This window comes from Alnus glutinosa, chromosome 11 (assembly GCF_958979055.1).
Source record: "Alnus glutinosa chromosome 11, dhAlnGlut1.1, whole genome shotgun sequence".
NCBI lineage: Eukaryota > Viridiplantae > Streptophyta > Magnoliopsida > Fagales > Betulaceae > Alnus > Alnus glutinosa.
In genome coordinates, this window is record NC_084896.1 from 1,720,021 (window position 1) to 1,746,857 (window position 26,837).

The 26,837-nt window shown below is 36.0% G+C and overlaps 3 protein-coding genes, 1 long non-coding RNA gene and 1 other non-coding gene across 7 annotated transcripts; 1 reads left to right on the forward strand and 4 right to left on the reverse strand.

The window, feature by feature from the left end:
• Positions 1-665: 665 nt before the first annotated feature.
• On the reverse strand, positions 666-3,635 carry LOC133882670 (uncharacterized). Of its 2 annotated transcripts, none has more exons than XR_009902704.1 (3): positions 3,494-3,635; positions 2,912-3,060; positions 666-1,092 (listed from the first exon to the last, which is right to left on the reverse strand). XR_009902704.1 is itself a non-coding variant. In XM_062321875.1 (3 exons), exons 2-3 carry the CDS (start codon positions 3,032-3,034, stop codon positions 983-985), a joined length of 183 nt encoding a protein of 60 aa, XP_062177859.1. In that variant the 5' UTR covers positions 3,035-3,060; positions 3,494-3,629; the 3' UTR covers positions 666-982. The 2 variants fall into 2 exon arrangements, 1 of the variants encoding a protein (XP_062177859.1); XM_062321875.1 differs by having other exon boundaries at positions 666-1,042; positions 3,494-3,629.
• Positions 3,636-4,148: 513 nt separating this feature from the next.
• Positions 4,149-4,221, reverse strand: TRNAE-CUC (transfer RNA glutamic acid (anticodon CUC)). The gene has a single exon. It is a non-coding gene; the product is annotated as a tRNA-Glu (tRNA).
• Positions 4,222-4,899: 678 nt separating this feature from the next.
• LOC133880849 (uncharacterized) lies at positions 4,900-12,758 on the reverse strand. Its single transcript, XM_062319811.1, has 12 exons — positions 12,415-12,758; positions 11,658-11,767; positions 10,221-10,290; positions 9,290-9,437; positions 9,058-9,195; positions 7,965-8,104; positions 7,511-7,558; positions 6,696-6,806; positions 6,427-6,608; positions 5,865-5,986; positions 5,331-5,407; positions 4,900-5,243 (listed from the first exon to the last, which is right to left on the reverse strand). The coding sequence occupies exons 1-12, from the start codon at positions 12,583-12,585 to the stop codon at positions 5,133-5,135; spliced, it is 1,428 nt and encodes a 475-aa protein (XP_062175795.1). The 5' UTR covers positions 12,586-12,758; the 3' UTR covers positions 4,900-5,132.
• A 2,073-nt stretch (positions 12,759-14,831) lies between these two features.
• LOC133881781 (purple acid phosphatase-like) lies at positions 14,832-25,320 on the forward strand. Its single transcript, XM_062320815.1, has 8 exons — positions 14,832-15,070; positions 15,890-16,090; positions 16,398-16,509; positions 17,404-17,633; positions 17,794-17,932; positions 23,917-24,137; positions 24,657-24,775; positions 24,921-25,320. Exons 1-8 carry the CDS (start codon positions 14,870-14,872, stop codon positions 25,108-25,110), a joined length of 1,413 nt encoding a protein of 470 aa, XP_062176799.1. The 5' UTR covers positions 14,832-14,869; the 3' UTR covers positions 25,111-25,320.
• Positions 19,266-21,968, reverse strand: LOC133881783 (uncharacterized). 2 transcript variants are annotated; one of them, XR_009902594.1, is made up of 4 exons: positions 21,746-21,968; positions 21,448-21,548; positions 20,840-20,900; positions 19,266-19,566 (listed from the first exon to the last, which is right to left on the reverse strand). It is a non-coding gene; the product is annotated as an uncharacterized LOC133881783 (long non-coding RNA). The 2 variants fall into 2 exon arrangements; XR_009902595.1 differs by lacking the exon at positions 19,266-19,566 and adding an exon at positions 19,602-19,710.
• Positions 25,321-26,837: the final 1,517 nt, after the last annotated feature.

A 26,837-nucleotide genomic window follows, 5' to 3' on the forward strand; every position in this document is an offset into this window, starting at 1 on the left:
ATCCCATTCTATAATCTCTTATTATGTGGTTGTTTATTGTTATTATTATTTTTCTTATCCTTTTTTTTTTTTAATAAGTAAATTTTATTTTATTTTTATCCCTTATGTGGATTTTCCATAAAAGCAAATTTAAAAAGAGCATGAATACTAATTTGCAACCTAGACATTTTAACAATTTAGTCAATTCATGCGTGCATGTTCACTTGGGATCAACTTTCTAAGCAATTTATTTTTTTTTTTATGAAATTTAATAGCTTTTAAGGTATTATATAAACTTTTTTCATAACCACCTCCACCTGGGTCTAGCTCAGTTGGGATTATGACATGTCTCATTACAGGACACAAGAAACACGTGTCTCAATCCCAGCGAGTAGACCCAAGCCCAATCCGGCTCAATGTTAGCACGGTAGGTGGGATTTTGTTTTTGATTGGGGGGGAAGCTTCCTAATTGCATTCCATACCGATCTACTGTATTCTTAGGTTAGATGAAATCGAAATATTATACAACGAGATTGAAGTATTTCAGCTCCCTACAGCTTTCAACCATCTAAGAAAGCTTCAACCATATTCAAAAGATGACTTTTTCCCACAAAAGGGTAGGCTATATTTAGCACATTTAAAGTCAGAAAGGTTGAATGAAAAGCCAGTATTGCAATGGCTAGATGGAGCATGAAGAGAACTGTTGGATAGAGACCAAGAGAGAGATCAACCATGATTTCTCGCAAATCTTTTATGTGCTATCCCGGGAAATGATACTTGGGGGACGTTTTACCGTCCCCCAGCCGACTTTTTTAATAAAAAAATAATTTAAATGAAAAGGGCCGGGCAGGGGCCAGCTGGCTTGCCCCTGCCTATCATTGCTCGTGCTATCCCACACATATTCCAATACCAAAATATACAGAATGTAAACGAGAAAATATGTAGGTACTCATAGAAAGCTTCTTTTTGTCTTCTGATCCTTCTTTTAACCTCATATATCCTTTTATTTTGGTCTGGACCCCTCGATTAAAGCAACTTCACGTTCTTGACGACGTCGTTCTCTCTGTAATGTAATAAGTGACAAGATAATAAGATGGATGGCCAACCAGATACCTGAATCAATGAATCAAGCATAGACAAAGCTCTTCATTTGACAGGCCAATGTTAGAACAAATTTCCACCTACCCAGCTACATTGCTTTGTAGTTTTTACCAGTTTCAAACAGTGCCAGCAAAACAAAGATGTAGGCAACTAAGCAAAAGTCACATTAATATCCTTAGTCACATCACATGTTAACATTATGGTCATATTTAAATAATATTTCAAATACACAGGTAGACAGACTCCCGATTAGAGCAACTCTAAAACTTTTCAATCTCAAGCTGACCAAAAACCCACCTAAACTTGGCCATGCTACCACTATAGCTTATGTATGAAATGGTACATCAGCAGATATACATGTAGTATGTCACAGACTCAAAGCATTGTCTAATGGTTAAAAAAAAAAAGAGTCCACGACATGCTTTCGACTTCATGTGTTCCAAGCGTTTCTAATGCTGGAAAATAACAGTCCAGCACTTTCGAGTTTATCTGTTTATTAAACCACAAGTCCAAGCAGAACCTTACCAAAATTATCCAAAATGTTAGACGATGGCAATGACCTTGGGTTCTTACTCCCCCACAAGACTCTCCCCCCACTCCTTTTCCTCAAGTCAATATGACTGACCGGCGGATCATAGCATACCAGCATAAGAAGGGAGGACACTATGATTTTAACCTACCAGCTGATCTTAACTTCACTAAATCGAACTTTTACATGCACAATGGGTCTGAAATTCCTTAATTACAAGTTTACAACGGATCAACAAGGCTGGCCTTAGGCCTTTTGGACCAAGAAGAAATCTTGAAAGCAGTTGCTTTAGCCTGTTTATGAGCATTTTGCTCTCGAGAGTTCTGAAACCAACTAATGAAATTGTTTAGCAGACAGTGAATTTCATATTATTTGACCTCATTCCTATTCCTATTTAATCCTCCCACAACACATCTCACAACAAAGATTTTATTTTCTCTTTAGTGCTCTCCAACTAAATGATCTTCCCAATTTTCAGTTCCATTTTACCACTAAACTGCTTGCTGTTGGAGTCTGTAGAAAATATACATGTTAACAACCTAGAAAATCATTTGTCCAAATAAGAGTTTTGCCAATAATTTCCAAATACTCTTTTATTTTCTTTTCCATTATATACTTTTTTATTGATCTGAAGGAAAGATCTGAGACTTTAACTTCTGTGATCTCTCTAGTTCTTATAAATTTGTAAAGATGGTTTGATTTGAGATGGAGGATGGGACAGGCCTAATTGGTAGAACTAAGCACACTCATACACATTTTCAAATGCCTGGCACCAGAATTATCAAAAAAGAAAAAGAAAAAAAAATACCATATACAGAGTATGATGCCAAAAATAACCACAGTTGTGGTTATTTTAAATACCATTCTAATAAACCAGATTAGGCAGTTGAACCCCCCCAAATAAAGACTGGTTTGTACCAAACAGGGGCGTAAACCCGACATAAATCCATATTGGTATGTCATACAACAAGAAAAAATAGTTATAGACAACCAACGAAACGCCCTCAAACTTGAGTCCCAGGATACATTTTGTCTGCATGCGTGTATTTTTAAAATTATCGTCAATGCTAAAAGAAGTTATTAATTATGTAATGTAGTAAATACTGCGGAGACATGGCATGGCATGATGCACTAATAACATTGTGCCAAGATGGATGCAGAAGTATTATCACTCAAACCAAATCGTTTCATCTATGTTCCAAGAAAAGAAAAGTTGTTTATAATTAACACTAGAACAGTAATTTGTGCAGGTAGCAAATCTGTACCACAGAAGCTAATAGAGAATGATTATAAAGAACGTACCCTTCTTTCCCAATAAGGAAGGAAGCACACGAAATCATAGACAGGAGTAATGGTTGACACTAGAACGACATTAAGTCCAGTAAACACCAAAAGGGCTGTCATAGGTCTGGTTCGATTCGGCATCTTTGCTTCTTATTAAGAATTTAGCCCTGCAATAACGAGTTCATGGTTGAGAAACCTTCCATTTACATATAAAAAATGAAAACTAAAAGGAAAATATAGTAACAATAGCCCACAAGAACGAAATGACACCCAATAACTTCAAGACTTGTTCGGACATATTACAAACAAAAGAAAGCATTTGAGCCTCAGACCAAGCAATGAGCTATATTCCAAGCAAACTCAGTTCAGTAGATATAAGCATAATGACGGGAATCAGATTCGAGATTTTCACACCCATTTCATCAAACAAGTGCTATGCTTGCCATGAGTTTCAAATAATGAATAGTTGCAGCCAGGCAGCGCCATCAGGGCTCAAAATTGAACACAACCCTCTCAAAACACCAAAAATTTAGTCTTTAAAACCCGCACACCAGCTTCGAAGCCCGTGAAAGATAGAGAAAACAAAACCCAGAACCATACCTTGGGAAAAAGGTTGATTTCCTTCAAAAAGGAGAAAAATAAAATAAAAAAAATTAGACGCGCCTTTTCTATTTTCTCCGTGGAAGGAGAATTGAAAGTCTTTTCATTATCATTAAAGAGATGACACGCCAGGCCCAAGTCCAGATTTTGCACAGTCCATTAGGCCCAATATTCAAGAGTGAATGAGATCTACTTAAATCAGAACCAAGTTTTTCAGCAAATTAGATTGAAAGATTTTTATTTATTTATTTATTGTTTTTTTTTTGTTTTAATTCAGTTTATTAAGCTGATGCCTATCCAAAATACATGTAATTTTTATACTTATTTTTTAATTTTATATGTATTTTAAATACATGTCAGTTTAATAGGATGAAGCCGTTGAATTGAAAAAAAAAAAAAAATTTCAAAATCAATAAGAAAAACACTTTGTCACTTTCTCCTTCAATGATACTGGAACGGTATATGCATGTTTCAATTTTGTAGCCAAAGAAAAGGGCCATAAAAAAAAAAAATCAGGAAGCAAAAAGGTGAATGTCCCCACTTGGCAGTTCATTCCCATTCATAGAACAACTTAGAAAAATAAAGGGCAATTTTGGGCCATTCAGTCAGCATCTATGACAATAAAATCTGAAAAAGTTACAAGCAAAACAAAAAGTTCCGTTGCCGGGACTTGAACCCGGGTCTCTCGGGTGAGAGCCGAGTATCCTGACCAACTAGACTACAACGGATTGTTGACCACTAACCGAAACTAATAAACAAGTATTTTGATTTATTTCAACGATTACTCTCAAATCCAATCAATTGCTTTATAATCTCACTAGGAAAAGGGTTTTCTTTGATGGCCGAAGATACTGGCAGACTACCGATGAATCCTTGGATTTATGCATTCCCTTCATCCCACGGACAATGGACATTGGAGAGGAGCCAAGTATTATGAAAGCCTCTCATTTAATAATTTTTACGATAACAATTTCTGGGTTAATTAAGTTAAATGTCTATTGGATGTATAAATGTTACACTCATTTCATGTTGGACGTTGTGATCCATTACAAATTCAATGATAACTTTTAAAGTCACATCACATTTGGGAGGATAAAAAAGAGATATGAGTCTTACGTATAACATTACTCTTCTTTTTATTCCTTTTTTGTTTTTGTTTTTGTTTTTTGAAATGGCTGACATGAGAAGTCACTTAAAATACGCTACGTCAACCGGTGCGAAATAGATGTAATAAAAATAGGTATGAAAAATAGCATTACTCATCAATTTTACGTGATTAACATGTAGGTGATATGTAATCCAACGGTGGCTTTGACAAAAGACTGATCTAGTAGAAATGTATTAATGTGTAACACCATAAAGAGTTATACTAAGTAATTAAGCATACATTAGAGGAAGCATATGGGTATTTTAACTTTAAATGAATTTACTATCAAATTATATTCAACGGGAAAATTGAAGAATACAACGTTGATTCAAATAAATGGAAGTCAATCAGTTTCCTGATCTGAATGATACAATTTACAAAACAATTTTCTCAAAAGAGAAGCAAAATTAATTAAAAAAGAAAAGAAAAGGATGATGTCCTACTCCAGCGAGTATGTGTTGGATATTTCTTGTATAATGTTGTGTCTTTATTTTACCTTGTCTTTGATCTCTTCCATACAATTACTATTCCATAAAAATCAGATGATGCCAACAAGTTCTCACCGTGGTTCCAAGCGACGCCGATAACTGGAAAACGATGACCCTGCAGTCACAATAGCTTAGGTCAGATTGAAAGCAGACTGATAACTACAGTTTAAACCATGAAAGGTGATTAGCAAATAGGATGGACCTGCAGCTTGTTTACACATGTATGCCGGGGCCGAGTTAAATCATAGAAGTAGACATTTGAATCCTCACTTCCAGCAACTAGATGTTACAAGAAAACCACAATAAAAATTTAAATTTAAAAAAAAAAAAAAAAAAAATTACAAGGAAAAAGCACAATGTTACATGAATGTTTATTTTTAAATGTGTTTCACAATGATTAGGCATTTGATTTTAGTAAAAGATTAGAAGCTCTTATTCAAATAGAGCTGTTGTCAAAATTAATTAATTCTATCTATCAACAATCAAATCACAGTCGTCATTAGGTAGAGTAGGTTGGGGAAGGATAAATCACCAAGCAGAGAGAGAGAGAGAGAGAGAGAGAGAGAGAGAGAGAGTTTATAATGCCTGGGGAGATGGCAGCAAAATACTGTTTCCTCTTTAGTCATGTCACACATTAATTTAGGCAACATTGAGAAAGTCTCTATTTTGAAAAGGCCCTTCAAACAATGCACAGTAAAAATTGTAATATATGATACGTTGATCTTGACATACAAACCTATGTATTCTCCTTTTTCAAGGGAAAGCAGAGGACAGAAGGAAGCCCGAATGCTATGTATTCGCGGAGTTAACTTCAGCGAGCAGCGAAGAGTCAAATAACCTTGTATTTCCAAAGCAACACTACAACAACATGCCAACCTTATTATCAGTGCTTCACGATAAAGACCCAAGGCCTGGTTTGGTTGATGGAAATGAAATTTGGGAATGAGATACCTATTCCTCCCATTCTTAGAAGCAGCTCATTCTAATAACTTCATTTGGGAGCACTTAGACTTGGTATTCTGATACCTTCATCTGGGTGTACTCAGTACAAAAAGAAAAGAGAAAAACTACTAAACTTTGTCTCTATGGTGTGGGAGTCAGAATACCATGTCCACCCCTTAGTATGATTTTACCCGAAAATCTGGTAAAAACATTCCAACAACAGGACTGAGATCTCCATATCCATGCCCCAAATTTGGGTCTTGGCAATAATGGGAAACTCATTCCATTCCTTCATTGCCATACCTATCAACCAAACGTGACCTTAAAAGTTTTAAGGCATATTCAGCTGACCAGACCTGAAGAAAGACAAACCTCCATCTTGAGTACATGCCAGCAGCACAGGTCCACGAGCAAGCAGGGAGAAACTTCTGTACTGCACAGTTGTGACTGGAGATTTGCGTATGCTGCTACTTCGATGGCGATGTGAACGGGATAATGCTCCTGTACGAGAGTTCATACTAACTGAGTAAATACATCCCTGCACATATTGTTCCAGTAACAATGTCAAAAGAAGAACATGTAAGTTCGTCAGATCATAAGGATATGAGATATATATAGACAACACCTGTGCATCCCCACAGAAGATGAGCTGACCGGTGTGATCATGGTCCATAGAGGTAACCTCACTGTCAAAGACTGTTTTATTAATAATTCTCCCAGTGCTGAAATTGAATACCTGGTATACAGGTGTAGAAGTGACATCAATCAGATAGGATCTATGAAGCATGATATGGACATGGGATATGATCATATGAGCATGATATGATATGGCATGACATAAGAATATTCATACAAAAACTCTCATATCAGGAGGATGTGATAATGGCAGGGCTAGGATATGATATGGCAGGCTTATGAAAAAATAAATGTGCATTTTCTGTCAAGTTTATGTATTGTTAAACATTTACCCCCCCCCCCCTCCCCCAACACACACATGCACACAAACTGCCAAAAAATTTGCAATCATAACCTCGAATTATCAAAATTTACAATATATGTATCCCATGTTTCAACCCCTTTTAATTTCACCCCTACCGTTGGGGTTTTCCGTTAAATCAAATGACTAACAGGTAAAATGTCTCTTATATTCCCAAGTACAAATTTTTCCTTGAGAAATAAATAAAAAATAAACCAAACGGCATGGCCGTGGGACATCAAACGTTTTAATTTTTAATTTTTTTAAATAAAAATAATAACAGAAAACCCTTGACAATTTCCCCCCGGGGGGGGGGGGGGGGGTATGTGAAGTTTCCAAAAAAAAAATATATATATATATATCAATATCAATGAGACAACAAGCCATAAGCTATCATGCTAGACCAGGATGTAACCTTTTTCCTTTTTTCTTAAGATGTGAAAGAAAGGGTATCCAGTAATTACAGTGATTTCTTTGTTTGCATTGCCAACTGAAAGGAAGTTGTTGTTTACCTGCATCAAAGAAGACGAGAGAGAAACCGAAACTTTTAATAAAAAAATACAATAAAGGACAGGATTTCTTTTTGTTACAATATGCACCATAGTCATACACAAAGATGAGAAAACACAAAGCCTCTAAAGCTAAAATAAGATCAAGAACAAAACAATTTCATAAGAGGATTGAAGTCTATAATAACTTCAATGTGATATTTGATAGAATTGAAACCAAAAGATCTCAAAGGTTTGCACAGGTGCTTGATCCAAAAAAAGTTACTGACAACTTGATATAGATCACAGGCTCACATATGCAACAATTAACATTTTAAAAATCTTGATCTAATAAGAAGGATTTTGAACATACAAAAACATTGCAATGGTTTGTAGTGATCAAACATTATTGACTTGAGTGTATACTTACAGGGTGAAAACGAATGCATGATTGTGAAGAAACTCCATATATTACTCGAATGCAAAGTCCTTTTGATATCTCCCATACTCTCACAGTTTTATCCATCGACGATGATGCAATGTACTGATTGTTTGAAGAGAAATCGAAGTCTGAGAAAAAACAGGTATTTTAGAAGCATGTGATGCCAACAATAAATGCAATACTTTGCCAATTCAATGCATTGCATATATATCTCCGTTAACAATATGTCAACAATAGATATGGTTTGGGCACAAAATATACTTAAATATAGAATTCTCAACTTTCTTAATGTCACAAAAGGGACTAGAATATCATGCTTCATATAATGTTCTCCAACATGCCGTCAATATCATGAAATTACATTTTAAGATAGTCAACATAATGCTGTTTGAAGTACGCCTTTAATGATTAATGCTTGTCGATCAAATTTTAACATTCCACCCTTTATCATGGATATTTGATCATTCAGTGTGCCTCCGCAATTAAAAGTCCTAACATGGGGAACATCATAAATTTTAATTTTACCAACATGCCGCAAAAGGGCTGTCTGTATCAAGTGCAAAGGACAGGTAAATATACAGAACATCTCTTCCTTTCGCATGATAAGACTCATGGAGCTCGATAAACAACAGTAATATCTTTTTGGTAATCTCCTAAGCCTATAGTGGAACAAATGAATCATCGAGGATGCCTCTCTCTCTCTCTCCCTATCCTTTCTAGCAATCGGCTCGCTCCTATAGGACTTGATCCCCTGACTCATCCGCATCCCCATTCAAATGGTGTGAACGTGCAATTAACCCCAAAATCCATTGAGAATACCCCTGGGACCATAAATTTTATTTTATTTTTTAATAAGCACTGGGACCATAAATTTTAACTTCAATAACATTACGAATTCAATGAGAAGTTTAAGTTTTGGGCTAAAGTACAATACCCTACTACCCCTCGTGTTGCTTGGTGAAGAAGGGAAAGTGCCTAAGTGTAGCACGCCTATCTTCATCCCATTTTATTTATATCCTAGAGTTATAGCAGCATGTAAGATATAAGAAAAGACCTCAGAAACAATACCAGTCAGTCCAACCTGTGACATCTTTGGTGTGGCCTTTCAATTCCTTGATGATTGAAGGTGGCTCCGACACAGTGCATACTGTCAAGGTTCCATCTGATGCCCCATATGCAAGAAGATCAGAGCTCATGTGCCCAAACTTCAAGACAGTAACTGCACATTAAGCTAATGAGGGTTTCTTCTATGCAACTCAACTTTATGATGACAGGAGAAACATAACATAAGTTGGTACATAAAGAAAAATTACCAGAGGCTTTGCACTGATCAAAGATGCAATGCATTCCTACAAAAGAATATGCAAGTTCACCCCCTGGTTGACGTGGGCGATCATTATCACTTGCATTTGAGCTAAAACTTGCTCTGTGACTTGAATCTGGATTGCCACTTTGCAGGTCCTGTAAAAAGAAAAATTGCATGCAACCTATTAGAATGCATAAAAGAAGAGTAGTAACAAAAACTGCATTCAGCTTTTGCATTGTCTCAAGTGCTGCTCAAAGAACCTCCTCCCAATTGTTTAGTTCTAGATTCTGTAAGTTTTTAAGCAGTTGTTACCGATTTCCTTTGTTAATACTTTGTGTTTGTGATTAAGTGACAAATGTAAGTCTCATGCCCAATTAACTAAAAAACCATTAAAATAAAATATAAGTCTCATATATAATAATTAGAATGTTGCAGTGACATACTCTCAAGGTCTCATAAGCTACAAAGACACGGTCCAATTCAGTGAGCTAAAGATGTCTAAAGATTCTCTCATAACTACACATACATGGAATTTTTTTTTTTCTAAAGAAAAATAAGTAACCTCATCTTGTCACTCACATGACACTTAATGAAGTAAACATGCAAGTTTCAATTAACATGTGAGAAACACATGTTGTGTAAAAAATCATTGATGTGTCTCCATGGGTCAATATGGTACAATGATCAATCAGATCTTAGTTTCAGTATCAAATATTTAAAGATGTACACACAGAATGTCGAGGAGGCATTCCAATGTGGCCAGTTCCCTCGTAACATAAGTACAACTTACTTGAACATCCTGCACTCCGTAACCCAATGTACTAGAGTCTATGACGCAGTTTAATAATTTCTAACATCAGAATAATGCAATCGAATAATTAATAAGCAAGATAAGTGTAGGATAAAGAATGGAAATCCATAACAGAATTCAATCATACCCTGCTAGAACTCCAGCTATCCACCTCAAACAAAAGGGAACGCGGACTTTGAGGTGGAATCCATCGCCCACTGATGCATCAACGAGTAAATTATCCTGATGTCAGAATTATATGAAACATAAATTCAAAATAGAACTCACAACTTTGAAATTTTCATAGAAATAAAAGTTCTTTGTAGTTTCTGGCTATCAGACAAGAAGTGATTGATAGGTGTCTAGGAGACAGGAGTATAATATTAGAAAAAATAATGAAGTTGAAAAGGAAAAAAAAAAAGAAAAAAAAGAAAAAGAAAAAGAAAAGCCAAACAGAAGAAAGAGAAGATGCCAAGTTCTAGTGGTCTTATCTATTGGGCATCATACAATAGATGTATATTTCAACTCATCCAAGAAGCTTGAACACTCTTCAGTGTAACAACATCAACCAGTAACTATTTTCTAGAACCCCCAAATCCCACCACCACACCATCTGTCCCCATTCAAGAAAAAGCAAAGGAACAAAAAAGAACAGGAAAAAGGGAAAAGAGAAAAGAGCTACAATAGCACCGTCAGAGCATAGAATCTCTCAATGCAACATAAAAGAATTAATCTCAAACCGTTGGAATCTAGTTAATCACCAAACTACCATATCATCTTATACCACCCTAGCCCTTGCCTCATACAACAAAGCAAAGCTAATTTGCTTGATTGATCGTGTTTATTATAACAGATCATGTTACAAAATGAAACCATGCTTAGCTTCCACAAAATGTGGCCAAAGAAGGTGAAATCAGATACAAGACATCCCACTTTAGACTGTGAATATATTTTATTTTTTTCAAAAAAAAAAAAGATTGTGACTAATTAAAAACCACAATTACATTTTAAATGTGGAGATTCTCATTCTATCACAATATTAGATTTACAGCATAACATTTTTTTTGATAAGTAGAGAATTTCATTAAAAAAAGTGTAAAGCGCCCCTAAGTACATAGGAAGTATACACAGAAGTAACCCAGCTAGCCCACATAAAAAACCCAAGAAAACCCACAAGAAAACTCCTAACAAGCATAATAGTGATCTCCACAATACAAAAGAAACCCCATTAGTAACCCCTGTAATACAATAAAAGCCCCTAAAAAGCACCCAAACCAACCCCAAAAACCCCCAACAGGACCCCTAAACCCAAAGAAAAAAAACCCAAAAACCTGAGAAAAACCCAAGAGAAACACCCCTCAAAAGAACCCAAGCAAAAACTGAAAGCCCGAGGAATGACCCACAAACCCACCCAAACGGCATAACATTATCCTACCCATTATGCATATCCAATAAACCAATCCTATGGAAATAACAATCCCCATTTGTGAGGATAATAAAACGAAATTCTCATTTCACAAAAGTGAATTTGAGTATTGATTTCCGGTCACAATTACTTGAACTCGCAAAGAAAAAGTTTAATTACCTGTTTCCAGGAGTGCCTTGGAGGCTTGGTGACTGCAAACTTTCCCAATTCCTTGGCCTGCTAATGAAATTACGGTAGGCCATGTAACCTTTTCCATTGCATCTCCAATCCTTCAACAAAAAACAATGCAGTCTGCCATTATTTAAACTTTCAAAAATCCAAAAGAAAAGAAAAAAAAATGGCCTAACAGATAAGTCCAAAAAGTGAATCTACAGCTCGAAATGAAGTGAAACCTAATCCTAAAGGAAAATTTTCAATGTCCTTGAAACCAAACTTTGCTACGAATCGGAATGCAACAACACAAACAAATTCAAAGTCGAATCCTTTACCAATAGACCAATCCATGCCCTACACATCCACAAATTTCCAAATTTCAAACATAGATCCAATTAAGAAAACCTAATTACACATATATACAAATACAAACACGTATTCACGTATAGGATCAAGAACCGCTGGAATTCTTAGGAAACTTTAGTTAATTAAATCCTAACCATTACTTTCAAATCAAATTGTCCAGAATTCATCGCCTCAGCATTTATCACATGTGATATGCAATGAATCAATGAGTTCCCTAAATCCTAACCATTACTTTCAAATTAAATGGTTCAGGTTTTGATGCCTCAGTATTTCTCACATAGGATATGCAATGAATTAACGATCTCTAAATCTTAACCATTACTTTCAAGTTAAATGGTTCAAATTTTGTTGTGTCGGCATTTATCACATGTGATATGCAATGAAAGGGAGAGCATACTCTGCGGCGAAGAGCTTCGGACTCGGCCTTGCGGAAAAGGAGGAGGCGACGAATGCCGATGTATCGGGGATCGGAATCGGCGGTCACGGGCTGTAGCAAGCAGCTGAACAGCTCTCGATCTACATTGTCCTTCTTCGTCTTCTCCTTCTCCTCGATCCTCTGCTCTGCCATTCTATGAAGCTTCCTGCGGATCCGTCATCCGTGACTGTTCGCTACACGGAACTTGTTTTGTTTTTGGTATTTCTGCAAGTCCGAGGACGGTCAGCGCGTGAGGTGTAGAGAGAGAGAGAGAGAGAGAGCAGAGTTGAAGTTGAAAATTTACGAGGAGTTCGTGCTTGTGAAAATGGTACACATAACTTACAAAAAAAAAATTAATATACTGCTCGGATCTAAACGACGTTTTGTTTTTGTTATTTTTATCTGGGCCGAGAAATGACAGACCGTTGGGTTGCCGCCGGCCCGCCAGAATCCAATGGCAAAGAACGACAAATAGTTGACGACTGACCGTTTGGATGCTCTCATCAATTTTTTTTTTTTTTTTTTAAGATCAAAACTGTGCATCTCTCCAAACCTTCTTCCATAGAACTTTACTGTAAGTATATCCGGATATAAATGCTCTATTTTGCTATAGTATGTATTAGAAAAATACTACTAGCTTTTTTTCTTTTTCTTTTTAATAACTATGTTAATCTAGTTTGAGTATACTGTTAAGGACATTCAAGCAATGTAACGGGGTGTGACAACCATCAAGATTTTTAAATAGTGACTGCACGTCAAGTACAAGAAAGAGGCAGGAAAGATGACAGATGTTAGAGAAGTTCATTGAATGTCTGACAAAATCATCTCCGATGCTTAAGTTAGTAAAGGTAGGGAAAGATAAATTGACAGAGTATAAGAGTGAATGTATGCATGTCTATTGAAGGGTCCTCCAATTTTTATATAAGCTCGTTGTTCACGCCTCTCTTTGGTAGGGATTGGATTCGATCTCCTACTCAAATATTGTTTAAAGTATGAATGTTTCCCTCATGAATGTTGGGGGAGGTTTCTTGGGAGTGACAAAGCTGTTATTTGACATGGCAAGAGGGAGAATTGGATGGTTTTATAACATGGTAGGTCTTGGGCTTGGCCGATGGCCCAACGGGTTTCTTCTCAACTCGTTGGCCCTGGTGTCCTTGATTTGCAAATGGGCCTTATAGGCTCTTCAACAGTGGGAGATTTTGGTGCATTTGGGCTCGAGAGGCCCTAGGCAAATGGCCTTTATGGGCCAGTGAGGGCTAGCCGGCTACAATTTCCCAATTATTAGACTACCCCCCCCCCCCCCCCCCACCCCCAAAAAAAAAAAAAAAAATTATATATATATTTGAATTTCAGTTTATTAAGTTGATATATATTTTTAGATATATTTGAATGAAAATTTTGCCAATAATAATAATAATAAAAGTATTGCCTGAATTTTCCACATACCAACTGTTTATTTATTTTTTTTTCTCCACCTAAATTTAAATGCCAAATTTTATTTATCCACCAGCTAGTCCATCTTCGTGACAACTCGTTCTAAACAACAAAATCCTCTTCGCAAACAACGTACTTATTGACATTTAATCTGAATATGCTTTTAAAGCTTCAAATATTCCATCTACTTCTGATAAATTAAAGAACGATTCATATTATATATATATACATGTCATCCCACCGGACCACGAATTACGTGCAGCAATTATCCGAAGGATAAGGATTTGAAGACACTCATCATTTGCTTTAATATATTTTTAACACTTTTGGTAGGCATGCAGAATAGTCATTCTTTTTTAAAAATATTTCTTTCTTAATGTAATAACATTTTTGCTTACCAAACATAATCTTAGTACACAAAACCTTAAAAAAAAAAAAAAAAAAACCTCAGTCAACAAACAATAATAATTAGATAAGTTCTAATGGGTTACCCCTATTTTCTACCCAAACATTAAAATCAAGTTTGTTGCCTAATTTTCCTAGGTGCCAACTGTTTTCATTTCCCACCACCTTAGGTCATTTGTCTGCCAACGGATCAGGGTTCTCTGAAATTTGCCTTGGCCTTTGCCATTAGAGTTTCTGAGTCGATCCGTTCCGGCTCGTTACGTTAATCTTTGCATAGAGGGCAGTTGCTGGGTATAGAATTTTAACTTGAAATCAGGTTGCATGGCTTTGCTGAGTATATTCAAGTTTTGGATTCCAACTTGAGTTGCCCATAGACAATGTTTGACTTTTGGATTGGTGGTATTATATATATTGAATACGGCCTGGATCGGTTAGAACTTAATTAGAACCTCGCCATCTAGCGCAGTCACCATGCGCAAAGATAACCTCAGCTTATGCGTCACTGTCCCAATGAAAAGCGGGACTTGATGTGTATATATATATATATTCAGGATGAAAATGGTGTTGAAACTCAATGCAGCGTGCATAGAATATCAAGATGGGTCTTCTGGGTCGTTCTTCTTCCTCCTCCTCTTTGGTTGCTATTACCGTTGTTTTAGGTTTAGTTTTGAATGCTGCAGTGCTGTGTTACGGAGGAGAAAGCAGCACTTATAGGAGGGCCCTTACTGAATCCAACATTGATATGCCTGTTGATAGTGCTACCTTTTACGTTCCTCCCGGAGAAAATACACCCCAGCAGGTGTTTATTTTCTCCTTCTTGTTTTCTTATATATTGGCAAAATATCAAATATGAGTAACCCTATTTAGTACGTTTCTATACAGCTAAAATGACGTGATTGTAAAAATTAAATTTTTTCTTTTAGGCATTGATCAAAGGGATTAAGTTATATGCAGCTGTATAATCGCCTACTAAATAGTATTATGCTCCGTTTGTTTCAACGTAAAATGGTTTCAGGAAAATCATTTTTCTAGAAAATATTTTTCGCCGAAAGCATTTTTCGGTGTTTGGTGCGTACAGAAAATCACAAATATTTTTCATATTTTCATTTAATCATATTAATCTATAAAAATTAATTTTTATTCAAAACATATAAATATTAATATAAAATAATATAAAAATCATCGATGACAATATTCGGTCACTGACCGACAAGATTCTGACAATTTTTACCTGATTCCGACTAATATAGCCAGAATTCGAGATAAAGGCTGGAATCCAGACAGTTTCGTCGGAATCTGGAATAGCCGGATCTGGCCAGAGCCGGCCTCTTTGGCCAAGGCCAACCGGGATCCGGCCTCTCTGGCCAGATTGAATATTGAATATTGAATGTATTCAATCTGGCCAGATTGAATATTTAATATTGATCGATCAATCCCACCATTTATGTTTCATCTTTTTTATACATCGTTTCATTTAGTTATTGAACACAAATCGCAGAAAATGAATGTCTTAGAAATTAAAGCTGATAAAAAACAATAAAAATAATTATTTAATTAATATTTTATCATACTACTTTGCTCGATCGTAATATCAAATTTCTTTGTCTTGATAATTAAGGTTCATATAACACAAGGAGACCTTGTGGGGACGGCGGTGATTGTTTCATGGATCACTCCCAAGGCTCCAGGTTTTAGCGTGGTGCGTTATTGGAGCGAGAAGAGCACCAAACAACAGTGGGCTCCGGCCAAGATTGTAACGTATAAATACTACAATTATACTTCTGGTTTCATTCACCACGCCAACATCAGCAACTTGGAGGTGAAATTCAATTTTATTTATCTAATTATTTTTTACATCTATTTGTTTCATATAAGTATTAAGTAAATAGCCGCGTTTTCAAAAACGTTCCTAATTTAATTTATTTATTATTACACTTTTTTTTTAAAAAAAAAATGCCATTTCCAAAACTTCACTGACAATCGATCGAAACGCCGGCGTTTACCTATTGTTATGATTCTTTTCAATATACATTGCTGTTTTTCTTTTTCTTTTTTTTTTGAAAAAATAATGCAATTCCAAAACTAATTATTTCATTTACTAATACAAATTCTATTTATTGGGGCAGTTCAATACCAAATACTACTATCAGCTTGGGGATGGAAAATATGCGAGGACGTTCTGGTTTGTAACCCCTCCTGCACCTGGCCCTGATGTACCCTATACATTCGGTCTCATAGGTAAGTATTTTTTTTTTTTTTTTTTTTTTTAATTTGGGTTAGAAAAAATTTCTTAAATTCAATTTATTAATTTGAAATATATTTTTAAAACATGTGATTTTTAAAAGTGTTTTGAGAATCACATGTTCTATTAAAAATGAATATGAACATGCAGATGTCAGTTTAATATACTGAGTTAAAGTAATTTTCTCTAATCCAATTTAGGAGAAAACTTTGTTTCGCTTCTTATATGATGAATCCCTAAGGAAAAGTACAATGAAGTTATGTAGTACCAATATATACTAATTACTTACAATGTGATAATCTTGCTACATTTATTTAAATTATGGAGGAAAGATTACATTTACCCCTCCCTAGCTAACTACCATTCTTTTTTCAATGTCTTTCCGATGTTTTCATTTTGGCAATGCCCTCAAATTTATCATTGGGGTTGCAATGTGCCCTTTCCGTCACCTAAAATAATAATAATAATAAAAAAACATAATAAGATAAAAATTTCAAATTTTTTTTTAAAAAAATCAAAATGGAGGACATTTTTTTTATTTTTTTTATTTTTTGTCATTTTGGATAGTGGAAGGGAGACGTTGCAACCTTAATGGCATATTGGAATGACATTGCAACAAAGAAATTGATACTTAGCGAGAGTAAATGAATTTGGAGGATCCCCTATGCGTACGTACGTAAGTGTTCAAATTGCTTGGATAGCCCCATAAAGAGAAGGGATGCAGGACCCACTTGCCCGAGACAGGCGCTCAGGCAAATGAGCCCCGCAACCCCTTACTCTTAGGCAACTAAGTGTAGCAAATCCTCACCCGGCCGGAGTAAATATAGTTAACCCAATTGTGAAGTATTTTTAATTAGAGCTGAATGTTGAACACCATTTGACATTTGCAGGGGATCTTGGTCAGACTTACGATTCAAATAGCACAATCACTCATTACCAAAATGACCCTCTAAACGGGCAAGCGCTGTTGTTCCTCGGGGACCTCTCTTACGCAGATGACTACCCATTTCATGATAATGTGAGGTGGGATACATGGGGAAGGCTCGTTGAGAGGAGTGCTGCTTATCAACCTTGGATATGGACGGTGGGGAATCACGAAATTGATTGGGCCCCGCAGTTTGTAAGCATCTAATTATAATAATAATAATAATAATAAGTAAATTTGCCTATAATCACCATTTAATCTACATTTTAGTCTCAAAATTAAAGTTGTTGGCATGATTTGGTATCTTTTTCAAATTAATATTTTAAAAAGAGTGACCCGGTTCTCTCTGTTGCAGGGTGAACCGATACCTTTTGTGCCTTTTAGTCACCGGTTTCATACCCCATATGAAGCAGCAGGCAGTACTTCACCCTTTTGGTACTCAATCAAGAGAGGTCCAGCCCACGTCATTGTCATGGCTGCCTATTCAGCATTTGGTAAATATTTACTTTTATTATTTTTAAGAAGAATGAATTTGACTCCGGCCATCAGGAACATCTTCAAGTTTCAAGCTTCACCATACATGAGAGAAATTCTCAGCAATTTTTTTTTTTTTTTTTGGATGAATCAATGCATTTCTAAACCAAACTCAACAGAAAAATCACTCCAGCAAACACTAGATACAACAGACAGCCAAGAGAACAAACTCTCTACATAGCAAACTAACCCCCAAAACAAATTACAGCACATTCAACAAACATAGAACAATTAAACCAGAAAACAAAACAACAACATTATTTACAAACGCCATTGCTGAGCAAGACTACCCGAGATGTTCTTCAACTTCCTACTAGATAGAACACGAGTTCTAACCTCTCCTTTAATCTGAGCAACAAGAGCTTCTTCAGACGAAGGAGTATTTCCATAACAAAGGTCATTCCTCCACATCTATAGATGGTATATAGTTGCTGCCAAACAGAGTTTACAGAGTATTGTTTGCAGACTTTTACCCTTCAAATTGCAACTCCAGACCAATCACAGTGCACACAAGGGTTAGAAATAAAACAATCAGCCATCAAATGACGCCAAACTCGTCTACAGAAACTACATTAGAAGAACAAATGATCAATCGATTCCTAGCAACCAAAACAGAACCAACATAAAGAATTTCCAATAAATCCCCATCCACACATACGTTCTTTGGTAGTAAGAGCATTCCTACAAACAAGTCATAGCACAAAAGCATGTCGAGGAATGGCTAACGGAAACCACACAACCTGCCACCAAGTGACCTTAGGGGCTTTATTCCGAAGAGAATTCCAAGTCTCCGAACAAGAGTAGATTCCCCTTACCGATTTCCACACAGAGACATCATCTGCACCAATGGTAATACCCAGAAGTTGGCTCTGAATATTTATCAATGCTTTCGAGCGAGCAAAGGGCCAAATCCAATTGCCATATTGCAGAACATCAGCTAGTTTAGCATCAATGCCAATCCTGGAATCATAAACTATCCGAAATCCGTAAGTATCAATAAGCCTACAAGCCGGGTGCCAAGCATCAAACCAAAGAGATATATCATGACCTTTCCCAACTTTAAAGCTCAGAAACTCCTTAGCTACATCCCGGAGCTTGAGAATCTTTTTCCAACTCCAAGAACAAGTTTTCGGAAAAGGAATATGCCAGAAACTTTGTGACGACCCGACTTTTTTTTTTTTTAAAAAGGAAAAATCATACAAACGGATCATCATAGTGGCACGACTTTATGTCGCTCAGCCAACATATGACACATGCCCTATAACATGCATCTGATAAACAGAGTTATATCTATGCAGCGGAAAACATAATAATACAAATCATTAACTTAGCGAAAAGGCATAGCTAAAAATAAACCTGTTGTTTACACAAAAGAGCCATACACATGTCTATCTGTTTAAGGCTTAACATCATTACAACTAATACAAAAGAATGGCTAGACAAAAGATTAAGTGACATGTATGTCACGAGCCATATACAAAATACCCAAAAGAATGGACAACGCGCAGTCCATTACATTACAATTGTCGCATCGAGCTCTAATTGTAATATCCCAAATATAAAGCTACGGGGTCATCGTCTACCTCAGGAGTCCCTGCAGCCACAACATCAGTGTATGTACGGTTGTGGGGTTAACCACATCCGTACAGATAGAATTATGAGCCCACCGCTTTAGTATAAATAAATACGTAATATCCCAAATATAAAGCTACGGGGTCATCGTCTACCTCAGGAGTCCCTGCAGCCACAACATCAGTGTATGTACGGTTGTGGGGTTAACCACATCCGTACAGATAGAATTATGAGCCCACCGCTTTAGTATAAATAAATACGCTAAGACCTTAGAGGTATACTATTCATTGAGTTTTCACAAAGAACCAACATTTTTCATTTTAGTCATGCGTACACTATAACAGCTACCAATTTTATAAACTTTTATTTGGAAAAAACCCCATAGTTGATACAACAAACACCAACTAGTAGAAAACATTTTAAGCATACCATGCAGCTGAGACTTATACGTAGAAGTTCCATTGTTGGAAACAACTAAATATATCCTCACCTACTATAATACCTTTATAATTAATGACTCAATGCTTTTTAATCAGTTATGCAAATTATCATGAAACAACTTTAGGAGGCCTGTAAAAGCATACACTATATATCAAATCATGAAAACATCACACTCATCAAAACGGTGCTATACATGCTCATGCAAGTTTTCCTATATGGGGCTTGCCCCGAGATAGTGAACTGTATGAGGCTTGCCCCTGGACTTGTCCCTTTGAGATTACAGTGTATGGGGCTTGCCCCTGGGACTTGTCCCTTTGAAATTACCTTTTCCCGTGGGTTATAAACCCCACTTCGTTTCATGTTCAGTGTTTATATGCTCATGCTTTAAAACAATACATATATTTTCCAATTCCATGATCATGCTCTAACACATGCTTTCAATAAGATTCTATAAACAGTTTAACACATCAATTCATCAATCAATATTTGCGTAATTTAAATTTCAACCACAGCACACATTCATACCCCTTAAATCAATTCAAACACCTTTCATTCATGCATCAATTTCATAAACATCATGTTCTCAATTTTATAACTTACACTAAAAATCTCAATCATTTACAATGCAACCCTAGTCTACAAAAATCCTCAACCATATCCTACAGTCACACCATTTATTCCAACTCCACATATCATATACATACTTCAAAATATCATCATAATTTCAATATACTCAATTCATCCAAAACAGATATATTCAACATACAGTTGGTTCATATTTATAAAACAACATATATATTTTGCAAATCCATAATACATAAAAATAATAGTTTCTCAGTGAGTAGAATACTCACCTTGGTTGTGCGAATAACAAGCTCAACTATAGATTCTTAGACAACCTCTTGCGATGAACCACTGCATTTCACAATACAATAATGCATTAAAACTAAATTGAAACACTCTTAATTCGAAACACCACATAAGTTCTTGGTTTGTTTTAAGAACCCATCATTATGACATTCTATGCAATTTCTAGGGTTTACTTGTATTACCCATTAATTAATTGAGCCAATATTTAGAACATTCATAGGTTTTTAATTAAAAACCTCTATTTTATACAACTCATTACATTAAGACATAACTTCCTAAATACACATTTTCCATAGAACCCATAAATAACCTATGATTAATTAATACTCTAGATACAATTAATCCACTAATTAGTAATCTAATGTTTAGACACTTAAAAACCCCAATTTAATTCAACTCATCAAATTTAGGGTTTATGCCCATTCTTCAACAATTTACACAATTGAAGTTTTAATCCTTTAATCTAACAACCCATTGCTTAAATAGTGTATAGGAATTCACCATGAAATAAAGCCTCAAGCTAATTTTAACAATTTAGTCAAATACCCAAAATTGACCTAACTTAGATAAAAATTAGGGATTATGAAATTACCTCAAAATAATCGGTAGATTGGGGGTCCTAATACTCGAAAATCGTTACCCAAAGCTCAAAAACGATGAAAGACTTGATTTGAAGCAAAGCCCAAGTCAAACCTATAATTTACACATGAAAGAGTGTAAGAGAGAGGGCTGAAAATTCCGAAAATTACAGCCCTAAAAACCGGTTTTATCCTCTCAATTTTCACCCAAAAGCTTTGTCTTTCAATGGGTGTTAAAGCCCATATCCATAACCAAGCTTTTATCCAAGAGGAAGAGAGAAAAATGAGAGAGAGGGAAAAAGGGAAACTTACGGTTTTAGTTGGTAGGAAAAGCCCTCAATGGTTGAAGCTTGCCAAGTCACATTCAAACCATGAGGAGATTGCAAGAGAAGAAGAGAAAATGGAGAGGAATTGGCGTAATGGAGAGGGAGAACCAAGGGCTGTGTTTTGTGTGAGTTTTAGGTGAGAAAAGAAGAGAAAATCTGAATGGGGAGAGCAAGTGGTCATGAGCCAAGGGGAGAGAATAAGGAGTTTATGCAGAATTTTCGACAATACCCCCCAAACTTAAGTGAGAACATGGGTATTAGTAGGCTTTAGTGGAATTTCATGGTTTGGGCCCAAAAATGCCATTCTTGTCTCATTTCTTCAACCAATTTCTAAGTCTTACAAGCCCATAGTAAAATAATAAAGTCCATTTACTTACCACACTAACTCCTCCCCTTCAACCAATTTTGCTGGACCCATACAACCCATAGAGAACCGGTTTGAGAAAACAGGATCCATATATGGTTAAGCATGGCAGCACAATTCCAAACATCAAGTTTCCTAAGTCCAAGACCCCCCACAGATTTTGGAAAGCAGACTTTGTCCCAAGCAACCTTAGCTTTAGGTTTGGTATCCTTCCCACTCCACAAAAATATGTTGAATTTCTGTTCAATGAGTCGGATCACTTTCTTAGGGAGAATGAACACTCTAGCCTAAAAAACTTGAAGACTAAAGAGAATAGAAGAGATTAGCTGAAGTCTCCCTGCAAAAGACAAATGCCGAACTAACCAAGAATCGATACGACCTGCAATCTTGGCCACCAAAGCTGCAAAGCATCACAATCCATAGCCGAGAGTCTTTTAGTAATCAGGGGAACTCCCAAATACCGGACCGGCAAAGACCCCTCAGGCATCTGCAGGACCTCTAAGAGAGCTAGCTTATCATCTCTATGAATTCCAGCACAAAAGAAAGCACTTTTGGCAGGATTAGCTTTGAGGCCGGATAAAACTTCAAACTCAGCAAGCACATCTTGGACAGTTTGAATAGACCCCAAATCAGCTTTAAAGAAGATGAGTAAATCATCTGCAAAGCACAGATGAGTTAATTTCAGCTTGCTGCACTTATGATGAAATCTAAACCTCTCAGGGTTAGAAAAAGCTTCCGTAAGTAGCCTGGACAATATCTCCATAGCAAGCACAAAAAGGTAGGGTGAGATCGGGTCACCCTGTCTCAAACCTTTCTTGCCTTTAATATAACCCACTAAGGAACCATTAAGAGCCACTGAAAAAGAGGGGCTAGTAATACAAGCTCGAACCCAAGAAACATACTTCTTTGGGGCACCAAAACAGACCAGGCAATGGAGGATAAAATCCCAACTTACTGAATCATAAGCTTTCATTAGATCAATCTTTAAAGTACATCTAGAAGTCCCCTTACTTTTATGATAATCATGCACAATTTCCTGGGCTAGCAAAATATTTTTTGCAATGCTTCTCTTCGGAATGAAGGCCCCTTGGTTATTGCTAATTATATCAGGAAGCCCCGGCAGCAACTGATTAGCAAGAATCTTCGTGATAGTCTTGTAGACAAGATTGCAACAGGAAATAGGTCTGTAGTCACCCATGACAGACGGGTTCCGTTTCTTAGGCACAAGAGTGATGATGGTGGAATTATGGAGCCCGGCCATTTGCTTGAACAAGTCTCAAGCAGCTCACTCTTATTTGGGCAGTGAGCCCTATAAAGACTCTTTTACATTTACTGCTCGAATTACCATATAACAAATTATTGAAAATTCAAATCCCAATATCCATATATATATATAAGTAGCATAAGGTAAGGACATTTGTGTGATTTCCAAGTCCATGTAATGCTTCTTGGGGTGGTGTCATCTTTTCAATGGTATAATATTCTTAAGTTGTTGGCATAAATGCTAATTTAGCATGGTATTAGAGTAGAACTTAATTTTACTGTTGATCTTATTTTAATTAAATATTTCAAGTGTTGAACCTTATTTATTAAGGAAAAGTTTAAGTTGACACGTGAAGGAGAGAGTTAAAATATTAAGTAAATGATTAAATTCACTATTTTTTATCGATTTAACATTTTGGGGTAATTGGTTTACATGATTCTAATGCGTTAATTTTTTTTGCAATTATGAGTGGTTACATAGATTCATCTTTTATCTATAATTTTCTTTCTTTCTTTCTTTTTTGTCTAAGGTTTTCCCACTCCTCAGTACATCTGGTTCAATCAAGAGATAAAAAATGTTAATAGGAGTGAGACACCATGGTTGATTGTTATAATGCATCCCCCAATGTACAACAGTTACGAAAGTCATTACATGGAAGGTGAAGCCATGAGAGTTGTATACGAGAAAACATTCGTGCAGTACAAGGTTGACATAGTATTTGCTGGTCATGTCCATGCTTACGAGCGATCGGTAAGTTTTTCTTTATTTTCCTTCACCTTTTTTGTTTTTTCTTTTCAAAATAAAAACATGAATCCGTTTGCCCCTATGATTTCGCAAACCAAAAGTAGGTTTTTAAACAAAATTGTAAAAAATGCTTGGTTTAGGAGTGCGTTTTTAAAACATATCAATTTAAAAACGTAGAAAAATATGCATTTTCAAATCACAAGCAATGATGTATGTTTCTAAAAACGCATAATTTTAAAGGCTAAATCGCGATTTTATCAAATATTTAATTGCATTTTTAAATCACATATTTTGAAACCGCAAAACCAAATGGACACATTAACAAACAACTTAAAACACAAAATACTTAAAACTAGTACTTTAATTTTTATGTCACATCAAAATATTTTTTTCAAAATAAAAAAAATAAAACATCGTTTAAAAAACATTAACAAACGAAGCCTAGTTTTTGAGCTTTCCTTTTGTTTTTGGCATGAATTGAAGCTTCTGTGTTTATGGCCAAAATGCATTTGTTGTGCATGACAGATACGTGTATCTAACATCAAATACAACATCACCAACGCTCTTTGCACTCCTGTAAAAGATCTAAATGCGCCTGTATACTTGACTGTTGGCGATGGAGGAAATCTTGAAGGCTTATCAGCGTAAGATCGATCGGCCTATATTAATCATTTAATTAATATTTTAACACTCTTTATCTTTAGGTGTTTGTTCAAACTCTCTCAACTCAAAACCTTTGACCCTATACCGTGTTAATTAAGTTATACATGTTTTCTTCTTGCGGTGCAGTGTGATGACGGAACCACAGCCAGGTTACTCGGCTTTTCGTGAACCCAGTTTCGGTCATGGCATGTTGGATATCAAGAACCGAACCCATGCTTACTTTGCTTGGCACCGTAATGATGATGGATATGCAGTGGTTGCTGATTCTGTATGGCTCACCAACAGATTCTGGTATCCTACTGATGATTCCAATTGACGATTGCAGCACTAGCAACCTATATATACCAACTGTGTGCTCTTTAATTCGATCCAAAAATCCAACATATATATATATTCCAATAATAATTTTCGACTTTGTTGATTTGTGACTGGCATTATTGGCAGCGCAAGATTTGTTGTGTGTCTGTTTATGGCATTTCAAAGGTCAGAAATAATGAATGAGATTTTTTTCATTTTTTTTGGTTAATTCACTGTCAAAAATAATATTGAATGAGCAAATATTAAATTGACGAGAGGTACCCACTATCAGTCTTGCGAGAAGATTGATGAGTTCAAATAAGCATATATGACAAATGAGTAATAATATTAAATTGACAAGAGGTACCCATTTTCCCGACTTTTGTTGCATAAACTCATGCTTATTTGCCATTTCCTAATTACCGATTCTTAGCATTTGATTCAATTAAACCACTTTATCCAGCATATCTATTAATTTCTTTCAGAAAAATCTTAAACCCAACAATGGTAATTGACAAATTTTTCCAAAGGCTACTTTACACAGTAATTGACAGCATAATAGCAAAGATAATTAAATAGAAGAGGGGTGGGGGAACAATATTAAAGGGTTGAAGAAACCATGAATCATTCTATGATACTTCCTCGAAATTCCAGCCATCTGACTACAAAAAAAATAAAAAAAAGCAAATTCTGGTCGGTTTTTTTTTTTTTCTAGACGGTTTTCAAAACCATCTAGAATTATAGTTTTACAGTCGGTTTCTGTAAATTTATAGACGGTTTTAATAAAACCATCCGAAAATTAATTTTCAGAGGGTTTTTTTAATACCGTCTCTAAATTTAGAGACGGTTTTAATGAAACCGTCTGTATATTTTAATTTTTAGACGGTTTCATTAAAACTGTCTATAAATTTACAGAAGATTTTTAAAAAATCGTCTAGAAAATAAAATTCAAATAAATTTAGAGACGGTTTTTTTGAAACCGTAAAGTTACAGACGGTTTCAAAATTAGGGTTTCAAAAAAAACGGTCTGTAAGTTTCAAACGGTTTCAAAAGAAACCGTCTGCTAACATTTTTTTATTTTTTATTTTTTCGTTTTCTTTTTCTGATTCTTTCTTTTTAAAACAAAACCAGAATTTTTAAAACAAAACCCATGGCTTTTCAAAACCATGGATCTCTCTCGTTCTTCTTCCTCTCTTCGGACGGCGATTGAAGATGGGCGACAGGATCTGGACGGTCGATGGGATCGAGATGACGGGAACGGGATGATGGCTTCTTTCTCTCTCTCTCTCTCTCTCTCTCTCTCTCTCTCTCTCTCTCTCTCTCTCTCTCGTTTGACAGATCCGGCCGAAGGAATACAGAGAGATTCGGGCGCCGAATCTTTTTTTTTTTTAGGTAAGTGAAATTGTTAGGGTGTGGATTGTGATGATTTTTTGGTTTGATTTGTGAAGGATTTGTGAACATTTTTAGGTTTGATGTGTAGGCCGAATACTTGATGGTTTTGAGAAAAAGAACAAGGATTTTTGTGAAAGATTTTTGTGCAGAAGGCTCAGTGTGAGTTTGTGAAGGATTTTTTTGTCCTTAGTGTTTCGATAGAAAATAAGGGTGCCGGAGGAAGAGGAGGTGGCGGGGTCCGAAGAAAAAGCCGGTTTCTCAGTCGGCAGTGGGGGTCTCTGTTGATCGGCATTGTTTCGTGTTTCTGGGTTTCGGTGGGGGGTATGGTGTGGCTGGATTGTGGATGGTGGTAAC

What these genes read in the sequence shown, in the direction of transcription:
- LOC133882670 (XM_062321875.1), bottom strand. Translation starts at nt 3,034, where the DNA reads ATGCCGAATCGAACCAGACCTATGACAGCCCTTTTGGTGTTTACTGGA. An exon ending in TTCCTTATTGGGAAAGAAGG is followed by an intron (nt 1,043 to 2,911) that starts GTACGTTCTTTA and finishes ATTACATTACAG; the next exon opens with AGAGAACGACGTCGTCAAGA.
- LOC133880849 (XM_062319811.1), bottom strand. Translation starts at nt 12,585, where the DNA reads ATGGCAGAGCAGAGGATCGAGGAGAAGGAGAAGACGAAGAAGGACAAT. An exon ending in CAAGGCACTCCTGGAAACAG is followed by an intron (nt 10,291 to 11,657) that starts GTAATTAAACTT and finishes TTGATGCATCAG; the next exon opens with TGGGCGATGGATTCCACCTC. An exon ending in ATGCAAACAAAGAAATCACT is followed by an intron (nt 6,807 to 7,510) that starts GTAATTACTGGA and finishes CCTGTATACCAG; the next exon opens with GTATTCAATTTCAGCACTGG.
- LOC133881781 (XM_062320815.1), top strand. Translation starts at nt 14,870, where the DNA reads ATGGGTCTTCTGGGTCGTTCTTCTTCCTCCTCCTCTTTGGTTGCTATT. An exon ending in GAGAAAATACACCCCAGCAG is followed by an intron (nt 15,071 to 15,889) that starts GTGTTTATTTTC and finishes TTGATAATTAAG; the next exon opens with GTTCATATAACACAAGGAGA. An exon ending in TCCATGCTTACGAGCGATCG is followed by an intron (nt 24,138 to 24,656) that starts GTAAGTTTTTCT and finishes TGTGCATGACAG; the next exon opens with ATACGTGTATCTAACATCAA.